The 23,626-nt window shown below is 46.6% G+C and overlaps 1 protein-coding gene across 1 annotated transcript; it reads right to left on the bottom strand.

Moving 5' to 3' along the window:
* Positions 1-616: 616 nt before the first annotated feature.
* Positions 617-23,313, bottom strand: LOC308154361 (myosin-11-like; the record flags this gene model as incomplete). Its single annotated transcript, XM_080527524.1, has 41 exons — positions 617-796; positions 903-1,011; positions 1,158-1,366; positions 3,872-3,995; positions 4,253-4,341; positions 4,759-4,887; positions 5,049-5,210; positions 5,463-5,675; positions 5,916-6,128; positions 6,853-7,101; positions 7,622-7,774; positions 7,952-8,056; positions 8,734-8,940; positions 9,114-9,258; positions 9,762-9,974; positions 10,305-10,476; positions 10,725-10,848; positions 11,001-11,138; positions 11,425-11,631; positions 11,760-11,891; positions 12,034-12,142; positions 12,435-12,595; positions 12,924-12,993; positions 13,086-13,207; positions 13,512-13,705; positions 14,430-14,544; positions 14,736-14,909; positions 15,076-15,249; positions 15,364-15,516; positions 15,673-15,791; positions 16,462-16,557; positions 16,751-16,894; positions 18,471-18,569; positions 18,840-18,903; positions 19,003-19,095; positions 19,567-19,584; positions 20,743-20,842; positions 21,263-21,290; positions 21,787-21,943; positions 22,745-22,915; positions 23,143-23,313. 41 exons carry the CDS (start codon positions 23,311-23,313, stop codon positions 617-619), a joined length of 5,805 nt encoding a protein of 1,934 aa, XP_080383650.1.
* Positions 23,314-23,626: the final 313 nt, after the last annotated feature.

Below are 23,626 nucleotides of genomic sequence, written 5' to 3'. Positions count from 1 at the left end.
GTACAAGTGGGGGTGTTGAGTAAAATGTATTATGTCCTCAGTTGAATATGGATTGTGTTTATTCTGCAGTACTGTCATTATACCACTGGGGGGCGCTGCATAAGACTGAAGGCTTGTATGTTGATGTGTTGATGCACTTGTCCTAGTTGTTTGTCTATCATTCTAAGTTAGCTCGGCTGAGCGAAAGAGTTGTATTCCGTTTGTGCTGAAGAGAAAAATAAAACCATGCCAACGTCAACATACATTTTATTTTATTCATGGTCGACTTTCAAGGCTCTCAAAGACACTTTACAAGACACAGTTAAAACCACATATCAAAACATGAAAAAATCAACTAAGCAAAGTCGAATAAAAACAGCAAAGTCGGATATGTATTAATGACAATAAAGACCATTCATTCATTCCTTCATCATATGTACTTCATTCTTATGGGCTGGTCTTCAAGCCCAGGGGACGCATTTACATTTTTGGCATTTAGCATTTACTCCACTAAAAACACCTCCAGAAGTGTTGTTTTGTGTAAATTCAAGATCACTTGAGCCAAAAGTTGCTTTTCGTGATGAAAAAACAGACGTTTCTAGACGCTGTTGTTTTATTGATGTTTAAACATGTTTAATTAAGAGTCTGCTTTGCCCCTGAGGGAGGACACCTCGCGGTTCAGGCCGTCGTTGGCCTCAGAGGCCTCGTCCAGCTCCCTCTGCAGCTTCCTGCGGGCGGCGGCCATGCGCTGAGACTCCTCCTCCGCCTCCTCCAGCTGACGCTTCAGCTGCTTCACGCGCACGTTAGCCTTGTCTGCCTGGAGACAGGGACGGGTGAAGGGGAGGAGGGAGAAATTATGTGTATGTGTGATGTGTGTGTTTGCAGTCATGTGAGGTATGTATGTGTGTGTTTTCTTTTTTTACCTGGTCCTTATACTGCTCTGCATTCTTTCTATCCTCCTCCATCTGAATGATCAGATCCTTCAGTCTCTTCTCTTTCTGACGCATGGCCTTCCCACCGGCCTGTCTCTCTCTGCACAGTAAAACACACAGTCAACCGGTTTCCCTAGTCCTCCTGAAAACACACTATCACCCTATTCTCTATACTGTAGCTACAGTACATGGATGCTCTTCTCTCAGTATGGACTACATTTCCCAGCGTCCTCGGCTCCCCCACACCTGTTCTCCAGCTCCAGCTGCTCCTCCAGCTGGTGCAGCTTGGCCTCCAGGGCAGTGATGGAGGACTTGAACTTGGACCTGCCCTGGCCCTCTATCTCCTGCAGCTTGGCCTTCATGTCCTTGTTCTGCCTCTCCAGCTGCTGCCTGGCGCCCTCTCTGGTCTGGGAGGAGGAACGCTCCGCCTGGAGCTCCCCGCTCAGCTGGTCCACCTGACACACGGGTTGAGGGGAAGAGTTAGAGAGGCGCACAGGTGAGGCAGTTCACTATAGTTGCGCTTTTCCACTACAGGGCCAGCCCAGGTCAGCCCGGGCTGGCCCGGTTTATTATCCTTTTTCCACTGCCAAAGGTACCCGTGCCATTTCTGGTACCCGTGCCGAACAAGAACTAAAATAGTTCTTGTTCGGGATGGGTAGCGAAAGGTACTTTTTTGCCAGGCTGCGTGTGACGTGTGACACTGCACACTAGGGGTGCAACGGTTCTCGGTTTTTTTACGGACGGTACGGTTTGCGTTCCACGGCTCAATTCACTAGTGAACCGTGGCGGTTTTCGGTTTATGCTGCGATTTGGCTGCGTTCGTAAATTAGCTCTGAGAGCGCCGCAACAGTTTGAGGAAGCCCCGGATTCCTACAAGTTTGCGGTGTGGGGTCATTTCGCTTTTCCCGTTGAATACGACAATAAGGGGGGGAAAACAGTGGACAGAAATATTACTGTCTGCAAGCTCTGCTTAAAGCGTGTGCCATATGCAAATGGTTGCACCTCTAACATGAACCAGCATATTCGCCGCTACCACTCAACGATAACACTGACTGGGAGCAGGAAAGCCAGTCAGGTAGCGTCAGTGAGCAGACAGCAGTCTCTCTCTCTGATGCGTTCGGACAGACGTACACTACCACTTCAGAGAAACACAAAAAAATAACCAATGCAGTGGGGATGTTCATTGCAAAGGATTTGCAGCCCTTTTCGGTGGTTGGAGATTTGGGTTTTCGAAATCTGATAAAAACTCTCGAGCCCCGTTACAGTGTCCCCTCCCGTACATCATTCAGCACCAAAATAATCCCCGGTATTTACCAAACAACGCGCAGAGGCATTGAAGACGATTTGGCAAAAACACAGAGCTTTGCACTGACTACGGAGGGTTGGACCTCCCGGGCAACGGAGAGTTACCTCACTGTCACGGTCCACTACATGTCACCGGATTGGGAGATGAAGAGCGCAGTACTGCAAACTCGTCCACTATACGAAAGCCATACCAGCGCGCACCTGGCAGAGGAACTAACAAATGCAGTGACTGAGTGGAAGTTGGAGAGGCCAAACATAACAATTCCCGTAACAACAGACAACGCAGCAAATATCGTAAATGCGATCCATGAAGCTGGTGGACTGGGGCCACAGATCGGCTGCTTTGCGCACGTCGTAAATCTCGCCGCCAAGAAGGCAGTGGCAATAACCCCGGTGTCCCGCCTCCTGGGTAAGATCAGACATGCAGTCACTTTCTTCCACAAAAGCACCACAGCCCACCATATTCTGACAATTAAACAAGATATGTTAGACTTACCAAAACACAAATTAATCCACGATGTCGCAACTCGTTGGAATACAACACATGACATGTTGGAACGCTATGTGGAAAGTGTTACTTTTGTAGTGTGAATTTGTTTTCCTCCTGTTTGTATACTGGCTACCAGCTGTCAAGGCTAAAGTGCACTTTTACTTTCGAAAGTGTTTATTTATTTTTGGACATTTGAAAGTGTTTTTTGTTTATATACAATTATATATACATTATATACATAACATATACATGTGTATGTTAAAGTTCCATATTATGTATAAGCAAAATAAAGTAAAGTAACAGTTTGTAAATAAATAGTAGCATTTGTTTCTGAACCGAACCGTACCGAAAACCGTGACCCAAAATACCGAACCGTACCGAACCGTGGGCCAACTGAACCGTTGCACCCCTACTGCACACCGTTGATTGGTCAATGGAAATCGTCATCCCATGTTCATAGATTTCTTCGCTAACCGCCATCTTTAAATACCACAACAGATTTCGCTCTAGGAAAATGTCACTTACTGTTTCTGTAATAACTTATTAATAAAGATTAGAAAAATGATGCTAACCATCGTATTATCTTAGTTTAATGTCATTTCAATGCATCATAGAACTTTTATTTACAACAAGCATAACAAAAAAAATCGCTATTATGGCGATGTGCTGTGTCTATGCTGTTCCTCAGTCCAGCGGCAGTCAAATGCCGGTAGATTTGCGTCTTGCTCCCTTTAACACATGTCGGCGTTCATCTCGCTTTCCCCCCCGTTGATGTATTAAACAATCTAAGCAATCTAATCAGAGCAGTTATTATGTAATATTATTGATGGATGTGCCCTTTTTGACGGAGAGCAGTGAGCGGATGACTGGATGTGAGCATGTATTTGACTACTTCCATGAGCCCTGCCTAGAGAACACTCTCTCTACTTCCATGAGCCCTGCCTAGTGAACACTCTCCCTACTTCCATGAGCCCTGCCTAGTGAACACTCTCTCTACTTCCATGAGCCCTGCCTAGTGAACACTCTCCCTACTTCCATGAGCCCTGCCTAGAGAACACTCTCTCTACTTCCATGAGCCCTGCCTAGTGAACACTCTCTCTACTTCCATGAGCCTTGCCTAGTGAACACTTCCCTACTTCCATGAGCCCTGCCTACACTTCCCTACCTGCTGCTGGCTCCTCCTCAGGCGGTCGTTGAGTGTCTCCATGTTGGCCTGCTCCTCCTCCAGCTCCTCCTCCAGCTGGATGATCTTAGCCTCCAGACGACGCTTCTCATCTGACAGAGCAGACCTGAGAGCACAGCAGAGGCAGAGAGGAGTGGAGGAAGAGGGAGAAAGGAACATGACATGCTATATATTGACTCAGGTAAAGGGAAAATGGTGCAATGTGTACTGTATTATTTTCATGGAATATCTTCTTTCTATATTGTACTCAGTTACAAGCCTACATGAATATATTCACATGAAAATATCCATATCCAGGTTGTGCTGGGCTGCTGGCTGACTTAAAGCCAACTACCGGTACTGTGTTTCACTGGTGCGACTCACTTCCCAGAGGAGTTGTTGGCCAGGTCCTCAGACAGCTCGCCTCTCTCTGTCTCAGCCTGCTTACGAGCCCTCTCAGCCGCAGCCAGATCCTAGAGGAGGGAGAGAGAGAGGGGATGTTTCCTTGATCTGAAAATATTAGAAAGGTAGCCTGTGGGTAATATACACTGGCCTTTTATTGTGATCAGCCTAAGGCATACCTGTGCAATAATCATGCTGTCTAAGCAGCATCTTGACACGCCACACCTGTCAGGTAGATGGATTATCTCGGCAAAGGAGAAGTGCTCACAAACACAGATTGAAAGATTTGTGAACACAATTCGAGCTTTGCCTTTTGTGCACATAGAAGAAAATCGTAGATCTTTGATTTCAACTGTAGTTATGGCTTTACTGAATCATCCAATAGGCTAAGTGAACCATTGATCATATTCCATTTCAGATCTGTGATCACTGTAGGGGTTTAAATTAAATTCGGCCCTGTGTGTCCATCATCAGTGGGCCTACAGTACCTCCTGGAGCTGCATGACGTCAGCCTCCATGCTCTTGGCCCTCCTCTCTGACTCTCTGGCCGAGGAGAGCACCTCCTTCTGGGTTGCACGTGAATCCTCCAGCTCTCTCTGCATGTCCTTCATCTGGGCCTGTGAGGGATGAGGAGACGGGGAGTCAATCAAGGCTAGATTTCTCTTTATGATGGCACTGGGGTCAGCTGATCTATCAGTGGCACATACCTCATGTTAAATGAGAGTGCTATAGATGGAGTATTAAAGGTGAGGTCTGTGTGCTCTTCTTCTGCTCTTACCTGGATCTTGCGGAGCTGCTTGACGGCCTCATCGCGCCCCCTGCTGGTGGCCTCCACCTGGTCTTCCAGTTCCTGCAGCTCCCCCTCCAGCTTCTTCTTCCCTGCTGAGGCCTGGGCCCTCTGCTTCTTCTCATCCTCCAGCTCTGTCTCCAACTCACGCACCTCAGGGAGGGAGGAGGGGGAGAGGAAGGGAGGGGGACGAGATAGAGAGAGAGAGAGTGACGGTGTCGGGTGAGGGGTAGTGAGAGGGGAAGGAAGGAGGACAGAGAAAGAGAGAGGAAGAGAAGTTATTTTTGAATCTGATTGAAATGGAAACATTCTCGCGCTTATAAAATGTTACCAACTGCCGAAATCGAAACCGTTTCTCGAAATTGTAACAACTTCCACAGATCCGACAGACACCATCCACTGTACCTGTTTGAGGAGCTGTCTCTTCTTCTCCTCGCCCATCTCGTCCCGCCCCTGCAGGTCTCTGTCGTGCTGGGCCTTCATGGCCTGCTGGTTGACCTCCAGACGCAGCTTGGCGTCCTCCGCCACCTGCAGCTCATCCTCCAGCTCCTCCGTCAGAACCCTCATCTCATCCACCTGTGCTTCCAGGCCGCGCTTGGCCTTCTCTAGCTCGTGAACCTGACGAGAGGGGAGGAGGAGAGAGAGGAAGAATGAGAGAGAGAGAGAGAGAGAGGTAGACAAGTTAAGAACGGAGAGGTACAGTAGATACACAGTGTCTCCTCCTCCTCTTCAGCACTAAATGTATATTTTCAAGAGTGTGTTGATCAACAACGACAAAACCCCCCAAGAACAACTAACAGGTCATTCACACTCGGTATTTGTGTCAAAAGCCAGGGGGGCCAGACCAGACCAACTCACGTTCTTGCCCACGTCGTCCTTGGAGCTGATGAGGTCCTCCATCTCTGCCCTCAGGGCCTTGTTGGCCCTCTCCGCCTCCTCCAGAGAGCCCTGGCTCTCCTCCAGAGCTCTGCCCAGGGACAGGGCCCGCGTCTCCTTCTCCCTGGCCTCCGCCTCCGCACGATCACGCTCGTCTGCGTACTTACTGGACACGGACCTCTCCTCTGCTAGCATCTGGGCAGGGTGGCGAGGGGGGGGGGGGGCGGATGGGAGAGAGGTTTCGGAAAACATAGATAGGTAGAGGAAGAGAGAGATAAGGGAATAGCTGAGGGAGTAAACATATCCAAGTCACCTTTGTTTTCACCTCATGACAAACGAGGCACGGTATTGTCCGTACTGGCCGTCAAGGCCCTGAACACAGCAAAGGCCTAAGTTCTGGGCCCAGGACAGTCTGGACGGATTGTATGGCAGCTAGTGCTGAGGCACAAACATGTACATTTCAAGCCTGCAAACTGTGACACTTTAAATAACGTGAAAAAATACTTTTGTGCAATATGACAACCCTAGTTGACTATCTGTGCAGTATAGTACAGTGGATTGTGTACATAGCCTTTATTTATGTAAACCAGCTCCTTACCTTCTTGTGATTTTATTCTTTTTCTAAAAGTTTTTTTGTTTGTTTTTTTTCCTTTCCTAACACCAGGGGAGCCACCCCTCCTAAATTTCGTTGTTTGGTACCTGTACTGTAGCAATGACAATAAAGTCCATTCATTCATTCATTCATTCATTCATACTTTTCTATTACCATATCTTACAATGTTATCGGAAGTGAGGAAGGATAATGTTACACACCCAAATTGACAGACTGACTACGTTCCGAAATCCACACTAGCATACAACTTAAAAAGTGCATTGTAAATACATTGCGTCCGCCTCATGGGAACACCGTTTTACCCACCTGGTCAAACTTCTTCTGCTTCTTCTCCAGGTTGGAGACCAGCTGTCTCTGGTTGTCCAGGTCCATCAGGACGTCCTCCAGCTCCTGCTGCGTACGGGTCCTGCTCTTGTCCAGCTTGTCGTAGGCCGAGGCCTTCTCCTCGTACTCACTGTTGGCGGCCTCCAGGTCGCGCTGCAGCCGCTTCTTCCCTTCCTCCAGCAGCTCCACCGCCCCCCCCAGATCATCCATCTTCTTCTTAGAGTCCGAGAGCTGGGAGGGAGACACGACACCAGCAGGGATATGGCCTGTCTCTCTCTGATACAACACTGACCTGTCTCTCTGCTACAGTACTGACCTGTCTCTCTGCTACAACACTGACCTGTCTCTCTGTTACAACACTGACCTGTCTCTCTGTTACAGCACTGACCTGTCTCTCTGTTACAGCACTGACCTGTCTCTCTGTTACAGTACTGACCTGTGTGTTGAGGCTGGACACCTGTCTCTCTGCTACAGTACTGACCTGTGTGTTGAGGCTGGACACCTGTCTCTCTGCTACAGTACTGACCTGTGTGTTGAGGCTGGACACCTGTCTCTCTGCTACAGTACTGACCTGTGTGTTGAGGCTGGACACCTGTCTCTCTGCTACAGTACTGACCTGTGTGTTGAGGCTGGACACCTGTCTCTCTGCTACAGTACTGACCTGTGTGTTGAGGCTGGACACCTGTCTCTCTGCTACAGTACTGACCTGTGTGTTGAGGCTGGACACCTGTCTCTCTGCTACAGTACTGACCTGTGTGTTGAGGCTGGACACCTGTCTCTCCACGGCCCTCTTGGCCTCGTTGTCCTCCTCCAGCTGCTCCAGCAGGTTGTTCCTGTCGTCCTCCGTCTGACGCAGACGCCCAGACAGGTTCAGCTTCTGACGAGTCTCCTCAGCCAACAGCTCCTACAGACACGGGGGGGGGGGGGGAGAGAGAGAGAGAGAGAGGGGGAGGGGAAGACGGAGGAGAGCAGGTGTAGAAAAGTAGAGGGATAATTGGCATAGAATGTGATGGTCCTGGTGACTTTAATACCAACATGGCACCCATTAAAATGTCCGAACTCATGTGGCGTTCTCTCTCACCTGTGCGTCCTGCAGCTGGGAGCCGAGGCTGGACGCGTCTTTGCGCAGCTTGATGTTCTTCCCCTCCGCCTCGTTCAGCAGACCAGTCACACTGTCCAACTCCGACTGAGAGATGGAAGAAGTGGATGAGGGAAGATTCTTTTTTTTCAGATTTTATCCCCTTTTTCACCCAATTTGGTAGCCAATTGAACCCAACCTAGCATCCAATTATCCCCTGCCTATTGCGAAGGATCCGCCGCACGACCCCGTGGCCGGCAGTCCCAGAAGAGGCCGCCAGGCAGACTAGCTGACTGGCTCCTCGAGCCCAGCACCGTTATTCCGGCACCCCGGGGGCGCTGTTGCGCGACGGATCCTTGTCCGGAAATACTCCTATACCGCCCTCGGGAGCGGCCGCCCAATATGCCGCTCCCCGTGTGTGCCCCAGCCATATCCGGATCTGGCGAGCTGGGATTCGAACCCAGTCCCCGGTGGGCAGCTTGCACTAGTGGCCAGTGCTTAGACCGCTACACCACCGTGGGGCCGGAAGATTCATTTTTTCAAAAACAATGCGATTCCTATTTTAAATTGTTCAGGGCGGTGGTTGCAGATAGGATGAATTATTTTTTGTATGTGTTTTTCCGGACCAGTGGAATTCTTTTTTTTCATGTAACAGCCCAAAGTAAATTTGAACGTTGTCGTGTGATAATCCCATGCAGTGTTTTTGGGGCTTTAAATGTAAGGTTTTCTTTAACATTTTCATCTCATATTTGTACCTCTCATTTTTAGGTAAACACTTGACTTACGGTCATCTTTGAGACTCTTTCTCCTAGCTCCCCCTTCTGTCTCTCGCTCTCGTTGAAGCAGGACTGCACGTCGGCCAGTTGACCTTCGACCTTCTTTCTCTTGTGCTCCACTTCCTGCTTGCCGTTGGCCAATGAGCGGAGGTCATCGCCAAGGTCAGAACACTCTTTCTCCAGACCCTGCTTGGCCTTCTCCAGACTGCCCCTCACCTGGTGGTGGAGGAGAGGAGGGAAGGGGAGGAAGAGTGAAGAGGAGGAGGAGAAGAAAGTTAGATAAGGAAGGAAAATAAAGCAGGTTGACATCTGACTTGCCAACATACGTGTGTGTGTGTGCGTGTGTGTGTGTGTGTGTGTGTGTGTTTGTGTGTGTGTGTTGTGCGTACTCTCTTGGCTTGCTCCAGCTGTTCACTCAGCTCCTCTACAGCCTGTGTGTGTTTCTGTCTCATGTCGTGGACCTGGGCCTCGTGGCTCCTCCCCTCCTCCTCCATGGCCTTCTTCAACACGGCCACTTCCTGCTCACGCTTTGCCCTGGAAATCAAACACTCAGTGAAACTTGATTGATTTAGAGCTTTTTTACAAATATATATGTGTCACAAAGTTCTTCAACAGCATGCCTAAATCCCCTCCAAAAACAACAAAAGACAAACAAGAGGCGAGGAAACCGACTACAGTTTTAAACGTATATCGATGGCCGAAACGCAAAACGCAGAACCTCCTATCTGCAAAATCCCTTTTTTTTCACAGACAGACCTATCATGTGCAGCCTTCCTTGTTGTCATCATTTAAAGTGAAAACTGCAAATCTGAACATTTTAGCAGATAGGAGGTTTTGCGTTTTGGCCATCGATATAGGATCAGCTCCCCAACCCTAACCTTGATTCATTCCTGGGGCGTGTAATAACACAACATAACTCTATTGTATTTTATTTCTATTCGTTCACAGGACTTGACAAGGTGAGTGACAAAGTGCGATCAGGGCACCAGATCACTCTGGCTGCATAGTGGGTTCCCTCTGCCGTCCTGCTGACTGACCGTAGCTCCTGCTGAGCGGCGGTGGTGTCCAGGGTGTCCTCCAGCTCGGACCGGAGAGCGTCCAGCTCCTCGCCCAGGTCCCTGCGCGACGCCTCAGCCTTCCCCCTGGCGGCCCTCTCAGCCTCCAGGTCCTCCTGCATCTCCCCCAGCAGACCCTCCAGCTCCCTCAACCTCCTCACCGCTGCTGCACGCTGGGCACTCTCATCCTCCAGACTGAGGTTGGGGAGAGAGGTCGGGGACAGGGAAGGATGGAGATGGAGGGAGATATGGAGGGAGGAGGGGAGAGGAGAAGGAGGGAGGAGAAAGTGCACGAGAAGGAGAGAGAGAGAGAGAGAGAGAGAGAAAGAGAGAGAGAGAGGAAAGAGAAGGTATAACATATATCTTATGCTATGGATGCTGTGCTAGAAAGTAGTCTATAGACCAGGAGAGAAAGTGGGACTATGTAAGTATGTCTATAGACCAGGAGAGACAGTGGGACTCTCTAAGTACAGTATGTTCCTAATGATGATGTGATGTTTCAGTCTACAGAGTCATGTTGACTACCGAGCCTGGGTGGCCAGTAGCTCCTCCTCCTTGGCGGCCAGCTGGGCTTTGAGCTCGGCGATCTGGGCCAGCAGATCGGCGAGCTGCTCCTGGAGGTCTGCATGCTCCGCCTCCAACTTCCTCTTGGCCTTCTCCACATCCTGTCGACCTTTCTCCTCCTTCTTCATTCTCACTGGACGGTTGGCGAAGGAAGAGAAAGAATGTCAAACAATTTGAATAACAGATTAAACAGGTAAAATGCATAATGATGCAGATGTAGATGCAATGAATGACTGGTCACAAGTCTCATCTCAGAATGTTCCTGAGGTATTTTAACTTACTTAATACAATCTTATAATTAAGGTGAGTTTTTAGGGGTCAACAGAGATGTATGACAAATCCAATGCTCTCTGGGTTTAAGATCAGAGATCAATGACTGACCCTCAAGTTCAGAGATCATTGACTCATGTTTGTTCTTCAGCTTGGTCAGGTTCTTGGACTTCTCCTCTTCCTCAGCCAGGTTGGAGCTGAAGTCAGCAACCCCCTCCTCCAGAAGCTTCCGCTCCTAGGGCAGCAAAGGAGATGTTACACACACACACACACACACACACACACACAGACACACAGACACACACACGGAAACACACACACACACACAGACACACACACAGAAACACACACACACACTCACACACACACACACACACACACACACACCTTGAGCAGTTTGTTGTTCTGATCCTCCATGACCAGCACGTCCTCTTCTAGTTTCTTGATCTTCCCCTCCACGGTCACCTTCTCCAGCTGCAGCTTCTGACGACAGTCCTCCTCCTCAGCCAGATGGGATTCCATGTCCTGAGGGGGTAGTCACAGAATGACAGCAGGGTTATGTAACTTATGCTATTTGATTGCTACCATGTAAAGCTTATATAGTGCATATTATGCTTAAACAATTTAACTTCTACGTCTAAATGTAACTTCTACGTCGAGGTTTTATGGCAGACATCACAGACCGCTATGTTGGCTTTTACATCTCGTTCCCACCTGACAGACAGTGGAAGAGGTCGGCCATTTTGGCTCTAACAATCTGTAACTATCGTGAGAGACGGCGGAGGAGGTCGGCCATTTTGGTTCTGCCCACCTGTAGCTGCTGCTGCATATCCTTCCTCTCCAGCAGCAGGTTCTGGCTACGATCCTCCTCTTCCTCCAGCCGGGTCTCCATCTCGTGCAGCACCTCCTCCAGCTCCTGCTTCTTGGCCTCCAGTCTCACTCTCATCTCCTCCGCTTCCACATACAGCTCTGTCTCAGCGTGGAGTTTCTCCTGGAGCTGGGCTCGTTCCTCTACCAACTACACACAGAGAGGTAAAGGAGAAAGGGTGTCAGTCTCACCTCTGTGTGAATGTGTGTGTGTGTGTGTGTGTGTGTGTGTGTGTGTGTGTGTGTGTGTGTGCGCATATGTACGTGTGTCAGCCTCACCTGTGTGTGTTTCTGGGAGATCTCCTTCAGCTCCGTCTGGGATTTCTGAGCCACATCTATGGCCTCCTTCAGCTCCTCATCCTTCTGACCCATTTCCTCTTCCTGTCGGGTAACTTGGAGCAAGGGCTTCACCTGGAGGATGGATAGATAAGAAGACCAATCAAAATGTAAATAATAACTGGGTTAACACTGTCATCACTATCAATCTGGAGAACGTTCAGTTCGCTAAACGTTTTGCTATCAAATGATGTTTTTAGCGTGCGTGAGTGTGTACCTTGGTGAAGAGTCTCCACCACTGCCAGTTCCTGAGTATGAGGTAGCAAGCACAGTTCCTCTGGATCACCTTCATAGCAGTCAGCTGCTGCTGTCTCTTGGCGAAGGCCCTATGGGAAGAAGACAAAAACAGGTCATGGTTTACTTAAACTCTGGACATAAAACGATGTAAATTAAAGAGAAATGAAGTTGTGTGTGTGTGTGTGTGTGTGTGCGTGTGCGTGTGTGTGTGTGTGTGCGTACACACTTGAGTGTCTGTGTGTGTCTGTGCAGCTCAATACCTTTGCATTTATGACTCTCTGTATCTGTTTTTGTATGTATCCCAAAGAGAGTGTGAGTGAGTGTGTGTGTGTGTGTGCGTGTGTGTGTGTGTGTGTGTGCTAGCATGTGTGTGTGTCTTACTTGCGTGCGAGGAAGCTTCTGGCATGCGCCTGGAAGGCAATGATGACCACAGTGAGTTTGAGGTCCCTCTCCTCCTCCAGCTGCGCCAGGACCCCGGTCCTGAAGAACATCTTACTCTGGCCGACACGGAACAGGTTAGGGTCCAGGTCCAGGTGCTTCACCTGGGGGGAGAGGAGGAGGAACAGGTTAGGGTCCAGGTCCAGGTGCTTCACCTGGGGGGAGAGGAGGAGAGGGATGAACAGGTTAGGGTCCAGGTCCAGGTGCTTCACCTGGGGGGAGAGGAGGAGAGGGATGACGTATCCACATAGTTAAGAAGTTATTATCTTCAAACAGTCCTGAGTAAGTCAAAGACCCTTGGCGGTATGTCACATTGTACACATGTGAACACGTTAAATTCATCATGTTAAACACTGGAGTACTGGAGAAACAATGAACTAGCCAATCAACTATGGTTGATATGGATGTGTGTGTACCGACCATTCAACTCACCATCAGACAGCAAGCCTGTTTTCCGTCCATGAAGCCTTTAGGGATGATGTTGGCGGCCAGGATCTCATAGCTGTGACCAGAGAGAGAAGAGTGCAACGTCCATCTCTAATAGGATTCAGACACACAAACACAACAACGGTTCTTTATGGTTCTGTTTCTCACCGTTGGCGGAACTCCTGGAACACGATGCGGTTGGGGAACCCCTGTCTGCAGATGCGGATCCCCTCCAGAACCCCGTTACACCGTAGCTGCTCCAGGACCAGGTTGGCATCCAGCTTCCCGGCCTACACGCAGGGAAGGCAGAGGTCGAGCAGTTGACTGATTACCGGAACTGAGACAATCAAAATGATCCCCTAAAAGCAGTGCTACAAGCACAAATTCATTGGGTACAAAACAGTGGCTATTTCATAGAGGTGCTACCTTAAGTTGTACACAGTCCTATTAGAATCTATTGCAACCCATGATTTTTTAAAAAACATTTTTACCCTTTGTTTAGGCGGGTAAGTCATTGTGTTAAAAAAAAGAAAAAAGAAAAGGGAGTAGGAGAAGGGGGTAACAATAAGGGGGGTCTGTGGAACGGTCACCTACCATCTTCTTGTGGTTGGGGATGATGCAGCGTATGAAGTTGGGCTGGGTGTTGTTGAGGGTGGTCATCAGCTTGCCCAAGGACTCCTTGTACAGCTGGCCCACTGTGCGGAACATGCCCTTCTTAGACTTGGTGGCATTGGGCATGGAGCTCTCTGACATCTTGTTGATGGTCTCCAGGCCTACCACACGGTCCACTGAGAGAGGGTGGAAGAAATGAATGAGAGAAGGAAGGTTCTAGTAACTTATTATCTCTAATCTGTGTTTATTTCCGAATAAAAGTCAGAAAAAAAATATTTCCGAATAAATGTCCGATATTTTTTTCAGAATAAAAGTCAGAAAAAACATATTTCAGAATAAAAGTCAGAAAAAAACTATTTCTGAATTAAAGTCTGATTTTTTTTTTTAAGAATAAAAGTCTGAAAAAAAATATTTCAGAATAAAAGTCTGCTCTTCTATATTTGACCTACTCCACATTTTCATAGCCTTATCGTAACATGTATTCTTACCAGTAGCAGCTAGTCAAAACCATATCATTACCTGTTTTTATAAAGCGCTTAAAGTAATATTGAGCAGAATTAAGTTCAGCCTACTGGTCCGGCCCTCCACAATAGTCCCGGTTTCTCATGTGGCCCATTGTGAAAATGTATTGCCCACCCCTGGTCTAAGCAGTCTCTGTTGTCAAACATCTACAAAATATAGCTGCCGTGTCTGGGTTTATATCAAAGACTGCAAAAATAGGGTTTTAAGCCATAATTGTAATCATACTGTATACAGAGTTTAAGAAAATGTTTAGAATGATTGTCATGACCCACTTGATGTTGATATTTACAGAACTGGTCCCTTGATCATAATGAAGTTGCTACCCCTGTTACAGTTGAGTAACATTACAGTTGTGTTGGCAAGACGACTCGGACTCACCATCCTTCCAGAGGTCCTGTATGAAGAGGCTGGAGGAGTTGTTGAGCAGAGTTGTCACGTTGTCATTCAGAGGGTCCATGTTCTTAGTCAGCCAGTTGGCTCCATTATAGTCCACCTAGAGATACATGGCAATGACCAACTGGTGAACTGGTAAGTCACATTGTACACAGTAGAAGTGAAAGCAAGCTTACTTCAGTCTGGTTCCTAATTAGGTATGGGTACTTAGAACCATGAGAAGGAAGAGACCCGGTTTTGGAGCATTGTCGAAGACAAAGATATGTCGATTTTACTCAAGGTGTGTCTCACCTTGCCAGCGTAGTGCAGTACAGAGAACGCGATCTTGTCCTTGAGTGATTTGGGCTTGGAGAACTTGCAGTGGCTCACATGGGTATTCATCAGCTTCTCAACAAAGGACAGATCTGTGGCCTTGGGGAACCAGCACTCCTCATCCAGCAGAGCCAGGATACCAGGAGGGTTATTCTATGGGAAATAAATGAAATTAGGATTTTGTGCTAAATTAAGTTATGTTGCATTGATGTGATGTTTAGATATGGGGTAATCTGTGTTTATGTGTTTGCTTGAGTGTGTTCATGAACGTGTGTGTGTGTGTGTGTGTGTGTGTGTGTAATTATGACCCAGTTCTGACCGGTTTCTCAATGAGCTCAATGCAGGGCTGCAGGTCCAGGCCAAAGTCGATGAAGCTCCACTCGATGCCCTCCCTCTTGTACTCCTCCTGCTCCAGGACGAACATGGTGTGGTTGAACAGCTGCTGCAGTCTCTCGTTGGTGTAGTTGATGCACAGCTGCTCAAAGGAGTTGTCCTACGGCAAGAAAATATGGATGTTAACATAAAGTAGAGTTCAATAACACCTTAGAGGTTAGAGTAGAGGTTTGGTCATCCCGGTCTTAGAGGGCTGCGGCTGCCCCCCTCTCACCTCAAAGATCTCAAAGCCAGCGATGTCCAGGATGCCCAGGAAGGTGGAACCCTGGCGCTTGGACTTGTCCAGGGTCTTGTTCACCCTCAGCAGGATCCAACGGAACAGCCGCTCGTACATGGCCTTGGCCAGGGCCTCGATGGCAAAGTCAGCCTGTGGGAAAGAGGGAGGAGGGGAGGGGAAGAAAAAGAAAGATTTGCTTGACTGAGATATGATAAGAATTGCAAACTGAATGTAGAAATATAAAATACATACATATAAAACTCTCTAACACTCTAGTAGCAGAACCTAGTAGGGTCTTCTGCTTACCTGCTCTTTGGTCTGGGCCTTCTGTACCACCTCTCTGCCCACCTTAATGCGCGGGGTGAGGATGGCACGGGTGAAGTCTGTCACGTTGATGCCCTGCAGGTGGCACACCTTCTGAGCCGCTGGAGAGAGGGGGAGAGAGAGAGAGAGAGAGAGAGAGAGGATGGATACAAAGTATGATTAGATGCCATAATGTATACATAATTTTTTTTTTTTTAAAAGTCTCTGAATCAAAGCCAACAATCTTAGTGTTGCTCTGATGTCAGTAACCTATGTCCTGTTCTTACTTGTGTTATTTGTTACAGTACTTGAATCCTCAGACCATATTTGCCTGTGTGTCATGTCTTATCTTACAGTTACATGTGTTACCTTTCTACTGCGATACCTGTTTTATTATCATTTACGATATTATAATTGCACGTTATTGTCATCAGGCCATAAATAACCTCTGGTATTGTTACGTTTCCTGTGTTATACCTGTGTTGTTACCTGTGTACTATACCTGTGTTGTTACCTGTGTTATACCTGTGTTGTTACCTGTGTTATACCTGTTTTGTTACCTGTGTACTATACCTGTGTTATACCTGTGTTGTTACCTGTGTTGTTACCTGTGTTATACCTGTGTTGTTACCTGTGTTGTTACCTGTGTACTATACCTGTGTTGTTACCTGTGTTATACCTGTGTACTGTACCTGTGTTGTTACCTGTGTTATACCTGTGTTGTTACCTGTGTTATACCTGTGTTGTTACCTGTGTACTATACCTGTGTTGTTACCTGTGTACTACGTATACCTGTGTTGTCGGGCATAGTAGCCTGCTCCTGGTTCCTCTCCTTCTTGAACTGGATGTTTCCCAGCTGAAGCACAGTGGACACCACCTTCATCATCCCTACAAAAAGGGGGATGTCCCCCCCGACAGAGTGAGAAAGAGATCAATAAAAACAAAAATACACTGAAAGAAAGAGAACAGAAAGAGAGAGAGAGAGAGAGAGAGAGAGAGAGAGAGAGAGAGAGAGAGAGAGACAGAGAGAGACAGAGAGACAGAGAGACAGACAGAGAATGAGAAAGAGAGATCTCTATACCTAGCCTCTCTTCCTCGGTGAAGCCCATGATCTCCATGGCCAGCAGCGTCTCCTCGAACATCTCGTCGTCCTCCTGTCCTGGCACTTCCACGTGGCCTGCCACTAGAAAGCGGTAGCTACCGAAGCCCTCGAGCAACAAGTCCTCTACAGAGACACAGGGAACAGTTTATCGTATAATATAGGAGTTCGCAGATTCCTGTTTCATGTACATGTTCTTATGTGCAGAAAGAAAACGGATAATAAGTCATTGGAACTGAAGTCTTATCATTTCAAGTAGTGTTGTTCCGATACCGATACTAGTATCGGCATGGCCACCGATACGCACAAAAATGCTGGTATCGGTATCGGCGAGTACTAACAAAAATAAAAATCCGATTTTTTTTTTTTTTTTTAAAGTACCAAACTTATTTTGTTTGTAAATGTTCACTTGCTGTTGCACTACTACTACGACTGTTTTATATCTCAAATGGATATTGCACTGATTGGCATCTGTGAGAGCCACATTTCAGGTTTTATAAGGGGTTGATTTTCTTGTCACCATACCAGGTAGACAATAAAAAAAAGTTCTATAGTATTCACTCTCCCCGATTATCAGATCTGTATGCAAATATGGGGGAGTGTCTTGCATGTTGTCCTCGCCCCCACTCATTTTCATTGGTTGATGCCCCACGCATTTTCATTGGTTGATACTGCGCGTGACGTGGTAAAAGCAACAAAGCATTTTTCATTACCATCTGGGTGCTATAGTATCCATCTGCGCGCATCAAATCCATCACCCGGAAATGTGATTTCCGGGTTTTGGTCCACGTCATCGTAAGCGCGTCGGTAAAAGAAACCGCGAGAAACCGCGAGATTTTGAAGGATCTTAAATGGATTTTAAAAACACGGCGACATTGTATAGAACATTTAACGAACAATAATTTGAACACGCAATTGATAAGAAGAAGAAGAAGAAGAATTACAAATACAATGGCAAATGCAGCTCAGGTGAGAATTTCGAAATATTATTAATGAACATGTTATAGTTTTCAGATGTGTATTTATTAGGTTGTTGCATGTGTTACGCGGCTGTTTCGCACGTAGTTTTGTTCATCTGGCTTGGCTAATTGGGTAATCCTATGTGGTTTAGCGTTATCAGAGATATTAGAGAGATATTAGATTAGATTCAACTTTATTGTCATTGCTGAGTACAAGTACCAACAACAAAATGCAGTTATGCATATAAGATGTACAGCTGGCAGGGCTAAAAAACGCTGCGTTGTCTTCAACCACTTAATGTAATTTAAAAGTTCACAATAGCTACATTCTCAGATGTCTACCGATTACTTATCCCCCTATTATATTATACTATATACTATACTATATACTATAGTATTCACTCTCTGTTGGTATTTTTTCCTGTTTTACAAAGGTTTTGAGCAGTGCCAGACTAAGTGTTAGCAATAATTTTACATCGAGGTGAGTATGCGGCTCAAAAAACATGTTTTTTTGTTTTGTTTTTTCAAACGCCGTGGTATCGGATCGGTACTCGGTATCGGCAAGTACTGCACGGTCAGGTATCGGTATCGGTATCGGGATCAAAAAATTGTATCGGAACAACACTAATTTCAAGTGAGGTATTCCATCAGTTTGTTGTTTATCTAAAGATGATCTGACTCTAATCTTTTGACAGGACTAACTGCTGACTCTCTCAGTGAGAAACTCCTGTCCCACTCCTCACCACGCATTTTGTCTTTGGCTCCAGCCACCATGTAGTAGAAGATGTGGAAGGCTCGTTCGATCTTTGCCTGGCGGATACAACGAGACTTCTCCAGCAAGTCTGATGGTAAGTGAAGGGTTAAAGAGAAACTCTGTAGTGAAGAAACAACTGCTGGACTTCACTCTCCAATATGACAAGTCTGAATCCCACACTGCATTATAACAATGTATATATTGGTGGTTGGACTGAATGGTGGTGTTAGAATGGTAAGAAAGCATAGTTGACAGCATAGACCCTTACATACATGACACTACACTACAATTGAATGGTAGGTTATACCTCCACCCCATCTGTATTCATTTCTCACCCACAACATTTGACAGAGGATACAAGTATCGATGAAGGCTCCGACCATGCACCCGGTCACATCAAAGTTGAGCTTTATGAACTTTCCCTGCAGAGAGAAAGATTGTATGAGAAAATATGACTACAATTGCAGTCTGTACTCTGATAACTAAGGATGGAATGATTCCAGAGGAGTGAGTTGAATTACGAATCGTGAGGAGTTGTCATTCTTGATGGTTTTGGCGTTTCCAAAGGCCTCCAGAATGGGGTTGGCCTGCAGGAGCTGCTTCTCTAGCTCCCCCTACCGGTCAACACAGGGAAGTTATTATAAACTACATACCTTATTCTCTGTCATCTTTCCAGTGCATATTATTTACACAATAACAAACTTAAAAGCGCCAAATCAATGCAATTATATGGTCTACATTAAAACATATGACGATGAATGGCGCAACATTTACACACTTTCAAAAAAGCATGCTTACAGTCAGAAAAGAGTGCAGGAATTTCAAGAGTGAATCATGCAAAGAACTAAAACAACTCACAGAGCCCCCAACGTGGAGGTGATGAACATCCTGAGATAACCTTGATGTTTCAAACACTGTGCATTCTCTATTCGGACAGGCAGCTACTTTTAACTTGTACGAGTGTTAGCATGCTTCAGGTCAGGAGAGGAGAGATTGATTATCAAAATGGATCTAATCTAGGGAGAAGACAGGCTCGCACGCAACTGATAAAGACAGGAAAGACAACACAGTCTCTTTATACTCACATAAGCTAAGGATCCTGCCTGTTGTTATAAGGGAGCATAATATTACAATATGGTTATAATAAACGTCCACTAGAGGGTATTGTCTAACAAGTACACCTTTTATTTCCATTGTCATTTCTCCCATTATTTTCAGCCTGCATGGGAGTCCACCAAAGGGGATATGAAACTGAGTAGGGGCCTTCTTCTCTTCCGCCACACCCCCTCCAGATCCCTTAGATCAGCAGATCAGCTACTGCTGGTGGTGCCTAGAACTAGGCTAAAAACCAGGGGAGACAGAGCTTCTGCGGCTGCTGCACCCAAGCTCTGGAACAGCGTCCCCCTCCACGTATGGGCCGCTCAGATCCTGGAGGTTTTTAAATCCCTCCTAAAAACCCACCTGTTTTCCCTGACCTTCCCCCCCACTTAGCCATCGTTAGGTCCCTGGCTTTTATTGTTTTTATTGTTTTATTGTTTTTACTCCTTTTATCTTCTCTCCTTTTAATTGTTATCATATCTTGTATTGTGTTGCATTTTATTTAGTATCCTGCACTTTACCTGTTTTACATTTGTGCTCCTTATTTGCTCCCCACCTGTGAAGCACTTTGGTTCAGCTGCTGCTGCATGTAAAATGTGCTATATAAATAAAGTTGACTTGACTTGACTTCATTTGTCCATAGGGATGGTATTTATTGATGATCAACTTTGGACTTTATGCAACTATGGACTTAATGCAAGTCTTTATGCATGTTAGGTTACAGAACATTAAAAGCTCCACCAAAGCAGCAAAACCACCACCAAAATTGCATACAGAAGACATTGGGTGCTAAAAGAATGCTGGGTACAGAATGTGTGTCTATACAGTACCTTGGCTAGTCCTGATGCATTTGAATCCTGTCACACAGAAATGTCATACCGTATTATTCTTTACCGTGCTTATGCAGTAGGTATTGTTGCTGATCCTATGTCTATTCATCTCAATTTCCTAATCGTTTTTTATAACCATAATTTATCAAATTGACCTAAAAGTCTATAGTCTAAATATTAAAAAAAACGATAATAGAGAAACTTTGCATGTTTGTATGTATTAGAATTATTTAAAACACACCAAATGTTTCCAACTTTCAATGTCTTGCTACTGTATATCTCTCTGTCTGAGTCTGAACAGGTTTACTGGTGTATATTAGAGGTAATACTCACAGTGCCGGTGTCCTTCTTGGCCTTGTGGGAGGAGGCCACCACAGCCAGGTACTGGATCACCTTCTTAGTGTTCTCTGTCTTCCCTGCACCAGACTCACCTCTGGGGGACAGGGGGGGAGAGGGAGGAGGGGAGGAGAGGGGGAGAGGGGGGAGAGGGGTTAAGGAGGTTAGGGTGCAGTGATGAGGGTTATGGGTGTAGGAGGTGAGTGGTACATTGAGTTCAGGTTATGTGTGTGTGTGTGTGTGTGTGTGTGTGTGTGTGTGGCTTCCCAGAGTGAAGATGAGCATGAAAGACTATGATAAGGACTGCTCCAAGTAATCTGTAGCTATAAAACGGAGCTGAGCCAACACACTGTGTATTCTCACGTCTTTACTGTTTGCCCATGCAAATCGGCAATAACTTGAACACTACCATCACTATCCTCCTCTGCTCTGTCGATCTCCAGCTTAGTGACCAAGGTGTGTGTGGGGGGGGGTCATGTGATGGGAAGAAAAGTCAGTGTTTGGTGTTTTGACTCACGTGCAGAGAATGGACTGGTCCTCACGGTCTGTGGAGAAACACAAAGAGAGAGACAGAGAGGGTGCGGGAGAGAGGGGGAGAGAGGGATAAGGAGAGAGGAGGAGGATAGGTGGTGGGATAAGTTTAGTTCAGAAGGAGATTAGCTTCATGTTATTGTTATTGGCTAAAAATAGCAGATGGATGGAGAAGTCTATTGGAAAGTCTAACTACTCCATGTATGGGTATTTTGGAAGTGTCACCCTTGTATGAAGGGTGGAAAGAAGGGCTTGGTTTTGAGGTCACTACTTGACCATTCCAGCCAGCCATGTAACACACACACACACACACACACGCACACACGCACACACACACACACACACACACACACACACACACACACACACACACATACACACACATGCCCATGGTCATGCACACACACACACACACACACACACACACAGACACACACACACACACACAAACATACACACACACACACACACACACACACAAACACACACGTTCTCCGGTGGCCTTGTTACCTTGCATCATGTTCCGGTAGGCGTTGTCTGTGATGGCGTAGACGTGGGGGGGCACCTCATGGCGCTTCTTGCCCTTGTATATCTCTATGATCTTCTCTGAGTAGATGGGCAGCATCTTATAGGGATTCACTACCACACAGAACAGGCCAGAGTACGTCTGAGGAGGAGAGGGAGGGGGAGGAGGTCAGGCTCAACATGTTCATCTACTGAATATATATGAATAATATATTTAAGTATGTATTAAAGTGGGATGGCAAGGTTTATATTAATTGTATTCAGACTGTACATTATGGCCGGTCATTTAAAACTATCAATGGGACATTTTCACCAAATTATTTATACAAGCTCCGTTCATCACTCATCACAGCACCTCCAGCACCCCTACTTCCTGCAGGTACTGTATAATAGTTAGTACTGGCCTGTGATATTTGTGTGTGCACACAAAGTATAGGTCTGCATTTTTATTTATTTTTTAGATTTGACCTTTGTCATTGCACAGAGTACAACGAAATGTATTTTTTTCGCTCAGCCATAGTCAGCGACCCTGGGACAATTAGGGGTTAAGTGCCTTGCTCAAGGGCACAACAGCAGTGGTAGGCACCTTCGATATGATACCAGCAACCCTCCAGTCACCAGCTCACATCCGGCTCCCTCCTGAGGCGGGGGATCGAACCAGCGACCTTCTGATTGCTAATTATAATTTTAATTTTGCCATTTAGCAGACGCTTTTATCCAAAGCGACTTACAATTACGAATTACAGGGAAATTCCCCCTGGAGTAACTGAGGGCTAAGTGCCTTACCCAAGGGCACACTAGTAGTGGTGTGGCTTCAGGCGGGATTTGAACTCCCAACCTTCCGATCCCAAGTCCAACTCACTATCCACTAGACCACCACTACCGGCCTAGCCGGCCTCTCTAACCTCTAGACTACCTGCCGTTTCATATCCAGTATACTTACATAGATGAGGCTGGAGAAGTACCTCTCCTTCAGGTTGTGCAGCACAGAAGCTTCGTTCAGGCAAGTGAGAGCGGCCATGTCCTCCACCTTACTGAACTTGGGCGGGTTCATCTTCTGGATGTCGTCTTTATTGACCGTGGCCTTTTGGCCGTTAGAGAGCTCCACCAGCACCTTAGATGACAAGAGGGTTCATTAGACAATGACGTCACCAATCTCATGGTTCTTCAGGAAGTATATTTGCTTTTCGAACCAAAATGGAACAGAGCAAGGTGGAGCATCTTGCACCGGTGCTCTTTTCAGATTTACTCAATATTCCAAAGTCCCTTGGGAAGATGGGCTAGCGGCCTATTTAGAATTGGTCTCTGTCTAATGTCAATGACATTGTAGCAGACCGGTACCTCATCCCCCTTCTCCTCCTTGATGCTGGCTGCCTCGAAGCCCTCCTTCTCTGACGGGATCCATACCATCTTCTTGGCTGACCAATCTGCCTGTGCCACCCCAGTGTTCTTGAAGTCGTTGTCCAGGAAGAGGAACTTATTGTCATCGCTGGCCGAGTCGCTGGCAGCCATTTTGGACAGGTCGGTGGTAGTTGAGTTGATCTCAGAGCTGTGGAGCAATATAGTAAAGTACAATACAATACAATACAGTGTGCTATATAATCCCTCACGCGGATATCCAATTGGTCTTTATGAAGATAAACAGAGGCACAAATGAAAACACCAACAAAACAACAACAACAATGATTAAATTAGTTGCCCTCACATGTGGAAGAAAATAGCTAATCTATTCATTAATATGTTGACCCCTGACCCATAACAGACCTAAACAATACAGCATAGCTTATTTCAACAGTTTGTCCCATAGTTTAAAGAGGCTTCCTTT

The sequence above is a fragment of the Nansenia antarctica genome (genome assembly GCF_963989245.1).
Source record: "Nansenia antarctica genome assembly, chromosome: 3".
NCBI lineage: Eukaryota > Metazoa > Chordata > Actinopteri > Argentiniformes > Microstomatidae > Nansenia > Nansenia antarctica.
Note: the sequence above shows the minus strand (reverse complement) of the source record. Positions and strands in the feature narration are given on the sequence as shown.